Source organism: Mustelus asterias, unplaced genomic scaffold, assembly GCF_964213995.1.
Source record: "Mustelus asterias unplaced genomic scaffold, sMusAst1.hap1.1 HAP1_SCAFFOLD_4242, whole genome shotgun sequence".
Classification (NCBI taxonomy): Eukaryota; Metazoa; Chordata; class Chondrichthyes; order Carcharhiniformes; family Triakidae; genus Mustelus; species Mustelus asterias.
In genome coordinates this window covers 12,501-17,500 of record NW_027594187.1, presented here as the reverse complement: position 1 = coordinate 17,500, position 5,000 = coordinate 12,501, and the positions used below count along the sequence as shown (strand labels likewise).

At 66.1% G+C, this 5,000-nt stretch overlaps 1 protein-coding gene across 1 annotated transcript in view; it reads right to left on the bottom strand.

The window, feature by feature from the left end:
• Window positions 1-4,056: 4,056 nt before the first annotated feature.
• LOC144491025 (AP-1 complex subunit gamma-1-like) overlaps window positions 4,057-5,000 on the bottom strand; it is a gene marked incomplete at its 5' end in the record, with an annotated part of 6,870 nt that continues 5,926 nt past the window's right edge. The window contains 2 exons of the mRNA XM_078208704.1: window positions 4,057-4,200; window positions 4,912-5,000. The exon at window positions 4,912-5,000 is cut by the window's right edge and continues 7 nt beyond it. Of these exons, the coding sequence (XP_078064830.1) occupies window positions 4,057-4,200; window positions 4,912-5,000 (233 nt within the window). The remainder of the gene's footprint in view (window positions 4,201-4,911) is intronic.

The window sequence follows — 5,000 nt, the reverse complement described above, 5'->3', positions numbered from 1 at the left end:
AGTGCTGAGGGAGCGCCGCACTGTGGGAGGGTCAGTGCTGAGGGAGCGCCGCACTGTGGGAGGGTCAGTGCTGAGGGAGCGCCGCACTGTGGGAGGGTCAGTGCTGAGGGAGCGCCGCACTGTGGGAGGGTCAGTGCTGAGGGAGCGCCGCACTGTGGGAGGGTCGGTGCTGAGGGAGCGCCGCACTGTGGGAGGGTCGGTGCTGAGGGAGCGCCGCACTGTGGGAGGGTCAGTGCTGAGGGAGTGCCGCACTGTGGGGAGGGTCAGTGCTGAGGGAGTGCCGCACTGTGGGAGGGTCAGTGCTGATGGAGCGCCGCACTGTGGGAGGGTCAGTGCTGAGGGAGCGCCGCACTGTGGGAGGGTCAGTGCTGAGGGAGTGCCGCACTGTGGGGAGGGTCAGTGCTGAGGGAGTGCCACACTGTGGGAGGATCGGTGCTGAGGGAGCGCCGCACTGTGGGAGGGTCGTTGCTGAGGGAGTGCCGCACTGTGGGAGGGTCAGTGCTGAGGGAGCGCCGCACTGTGGGATGGTCAGTGCTGAGGGAGCGCCGCACTGTGGGAGGGTCAGTGCTGAGGGAGCGCCGCACTGTGGGAGGGTCGGTGCTGAGGGAGCGCCGCACTGTGGGAGGGTCAGTGCTGAGGGAGCGCCGCACTGTGGTCGGGTCAGTGCTGAGGGAGCGCCGCACTGTGGGAGGGTCAGTGCTGAGGGAGCGCCGCACTGTGGGAGGGTCAGTGCTGAGGGAGCGCCGCACTGTGGGAGGGTCAGTGCTGAGGGAGCGCCGCACTGTGGGAGGGTCAGTGCTGAGGGAGCGCCGCACTGTGGGAGGGTCAGTGCTGATGGAGCGCCACACTGTGGGAGGATCGGTGCTGAGGGAGCGCCGCACTGTGGGAGGGTCGGTGCTGAGGGAGTGCCGCACTGTGGGAGGGTAAGTGCTGAGGGAGCGCCGCACTGTGGGAGGGTCAGTGCTGAGGGAGTGCCGCACTGTGGGAGGGTCAGTGCTGAGGGAGCGCCGCACTGTGGGATGGTCAGTGCTGAGGGAGCGCCGCACTGTGGGAGGGTCAGTGCTGAGGGAGCGCCGCACTGTGGGAGGGTCGGTGCTGAGGGAGCGCCGCACTGTGGGAGGGTCAGTGCTGAGGGAGCGCCGCACTGTGGGAGGGTCAGTGCTGAGGGAGCGCCGCACTGTGGGAGGGTCAGTGCTGAGGGAGCGCCGCACTGTGGGAGGGTCGGCGCTGAGGGAGCGCCGCACTGTGGGAGGGTCAGTGCTGAGGGAGCGCCGCACTGTGGGAGGGTCGGCGCTGAGGGAGCGCCGCACTGTGGGAGGGTCAGTGCTGAGGGAGCGCCGCACTGTGGGAGGGTCAGTGCTGAGGGAGCGCCGCACTGTGGGAGGGTCAGTGCTGAGGGAGCGCCGCACTGTGGGAGGGTCGGTGCTGAGGGAGCGCCGCACTGTGGGAGGGTCAGTGCTGAGGGAGTGCCACACTGTGGGGAGGGTCAGTTCTGAGGGAGTGCCGCACTGTGGGAGGGTCAGTGCTGAGGGAGCGCCGCACTGTGGGAGGGTCAGTGCTGATGGAGCGCCACACTGTGGGAGGATCGGTGCTGAGGGAGCGCCGCACTGTGGGAGGGTCGGTGCTGAGGGAGTGCCGCACTGTGGGAGGGTCAGTGCTGAGGGAGCGCCGCACTGTGGGAGGGTCAGTGCTGAGGGAGCGCCGCACTGTGGGAGGGTCAGTGCTGAGGGAGCGCCGCACTGTGGGAGGGTCAGTGCTGAGGGAGCGCCGCACTGTGGGAGGGTCGGTGCTGAGGGAGTGCCGCACTGTGGGAGTGTCAGTGCTGAGGGAGCGCCGCACTGTGGGAGGGTCAGTGCTGAGGGAGCGCCGCACTGTGGGAGGGTCAGTGCTGAGGGAGCGCCGCACTGTGGGAGGGTCAGTGCTGAGGGAGCGCCGCACTGTGGGAGGGTCGGTGCTGAGGGAGCGCCGCACTATGGGAGGGTCAGTGCTGAGGGAGCGCCGCACTGTGGGAGGGTCAGTGCTGAGGGAGCGCCGCACTGTGGGAGGGTCGGTGCTGAGGAGCGCCGCACTGTGGGAGGGTCGGTGCTGAGGGAGCGCCGCACTGTGGGAGGGTCAGTGCTGAGGGAGTGCCGCACTGTGGGAGGGTCAGTTCTGAGGGAGTGCCGCACTGTGGGAGGGTCAGTGCTGATGGAGCGCCACACTGTGGGAGGATCGGTGCTGAGGGAGCGCCGCACTGTGGGAGGGTCGGTGCTGAGGGAGTGCCGCACTGTGGGAGGGTAAGTGCTGAGGGAGCGCCGCACTGTGGGAGGGTCAGTGCTGAGGGAGCGCCGCACTGTGGGAGGGTCAGTGCTGAGGGAGCGCCGCACTGTGGGAGGGTCAGTGCTGAGGGAGCGCCGCTCTGTGGGAGGGTCAGTGCTGAGGGAGCGCCGCACTGTGGGAGGGTCAGTGCTGAGGGAGCGCCGCACTGTGGGAGGGTCGGTGCTGAGGGAGCGCCGCACTGTGGGAGGGTCGGTGCTGAGGGAGCGCCGCACTGTGGGAGGGTCGGTGCTGAGGGAGTGCCGCACTGTGGGGAGGGTCAGTGCTGAGGGAGTGCCGCACTGTGGGAGGGTCAGTGCTGATGGAGCGCCGCACTGTGGGAGGGTCAGTGCTGAGGGAGCGCCGCACTGTGGGAGGGTCAGTGCTGAGGGAGTGCCGCACTGTGGGGAGGGTCAGTGCTGAGGGAGTGCCACACTGTGGGAGGATCGGTGCTGAGGGAGCGCCGCACTGTGGGAGGGTCGTTGCTGAGGGAGTGCCGCACTGTGGGAGGGTCAGTGCTGAGGGAGCGCCGCACTGTGGGATGGTCAGTGCTGAGGGAGCGCCGCACTGTGGGAGGGTCAGTGCTGAGGGAGCGCCGCACTGTGGGAGGGTCGGTGCTGAGGGAGCGCCACACTGTGGGAGGGTCAGTGCTGAGGGAGCGCCGCACTGTGGGAGGGTCAGTGCTGAGGGAGCGCCGCACTGTGGGAGGGTCAGTGCTGAGGGAGCGCCGCACTGTGGGAGGGTCAGTGCTGAGGGAGCGCCGCACTGTGGGAGGGTCAGTGCTGAGGGAGCGCCGCACTGTGGGAGGGTCGGCGCTGAGGGAGCGCCGCACTGTGGGAGGGTCAGTGCTGAGGGAGCGCCGCACTGTGGGAGGGTCGGCGCTGAGGGAGCGCCGCACTGTGGGAGGGTCAGTGCTGAGGGAGCGCCGCACTGTGGGAGGGTCAGTGCTGAGGGAGCGCCGCACTGTGGGAGGGTCAGTGCTGAGGGAGCGCCGCACTGTGGGAGGGTCGGTGCTGAGGGAGTGCCGCACTGTGGGAGGGTCAGTGCTGAGGGAGCGCCGCACTGTGGGAGGGTCAGTGCTGAGGGAGCGCCGCACTGTGGGAGGGTCGGCGCTGAGGGAGCGCCGCACTGTGGGAGGGTCAGTGCTGAGGGAGCGCCGCACTGTGGGAGGGTCGGCGCTGAGGGAGCGCCGCACTGTGGGAGGGTCAGTGCTGAGGGAGCGCCGCACTGTGGGAGGGTCAGTGCTGAGGGAGCGCCGCACTGTGGGAGGGTCGGTGCTGAGGGAGCGCCGCACTGTGGGAGGGTCAGTGCTGAGGGAGCGCCGCACTGTGGGAGGGTCAGTGCTGAGGGATCGCCGCACTGTGGGAGGGTCAGTGCTGAGGGAGCGCCGCACTGTGGGAGGGTCAGTGCTGAGGGAGCGCCGCACTGTGGGAGGGTCAGTGCTGAGGGAGCGCCGCACTGTGGGAGGGTCAGTGCTGAGGGAGCGCCGCACTGTGGGAGGGTCAGTGCTGAGGGAGCGCCGCACTGTGGGAGGGTCGGTGCTGAGGGAGCGCCGCACTGTGGGAGGGTCAGTGCTGAGGGAGCGCCGCACTGTGGGAGGGTCAGTGCTGAGGGGGCGCCGCACTGTGGGAGGGTCAGTGCTGAGGGAGCGCCGCACTGTGGGAGGGTCGGTGCTGAGGGAGCGCCGCACTGTGGGAGGGTCCGAGCTTGATTCCTCGACCCCAGATTCTGAGGGAGGCGGGAATCGCGACTGATGCTCCCTCAGTGAAAGGGGTCTGGCTTCATGGGGGAGGCGAGACGGAGGGGGGGCATCTCTGAGCTCACCTGTGCAAGGACATCATTCATCACCTCACTGGTGTCATCATCATTCCTTCCCAGAATCCTTAGCAATCTCAATATCCGCACCTTCGGAGAGAGAGGGAAGCACGTCATTAGCCTGAGTTCGAACGTCCCCATTCGCCACTCGCCAGCGACTGAAACAGTCCCTGTTTAGCAAGATCTAAACAAACATGTGGTGAGCAACATTCGGGCCTCAGAAGTGCCCAGGGAATGGCCATCTCCAACAAGAGAGGATCTACCCATCTCCCCATGACATTGAATGGCATTGAGCATCACTGAATCCCCTCACTATCAATATCCTGGGGGCTACCACTGACCATCGATGAATCCGCCGCCCACCCTACTATCAACATCCAACTCAATGCGAGGTAGGTCCATTCAAAAGTCTTGACAGCAGCAGGGAAGAAGGTGTTCTTGAGTCGGTGACCTCAGACTTTTGTATCCTTTTTCCCGAGGGAAGAAGGCGGAAGAGAGAATATCCGGGGTGCGTGGGGTCCTTGATTATGCCGGCTGCTTTTCCCCCGAGGCAGCGGGAAGTGTAGACAGAGTCAATGGATGGGCGGCTGGTTTAAGACAGAGATAGATAGGTTCTTGATCAATAAGGGGATCAGGGGGTTATGGGGAAAAGGCAGGAGAATGGGGATGAGGAAAATATCAGCCATGACTGAACGGCGGAGCAGACTCGATGGGCCGAGTGGCCTCATTCTGCTCCTATGTCTTATGGTCTAACACCTCGAGATATCTGACCGAAGACGAGACTGTCCACGGCGTACTAACCTGCAGGAAGGGGTCACTGATACTGGAAACGTCATGTTCTGGAGAGTAACCCAATGTGGTCAGAGATCGGAGGGTTTGAACCAGCTGTG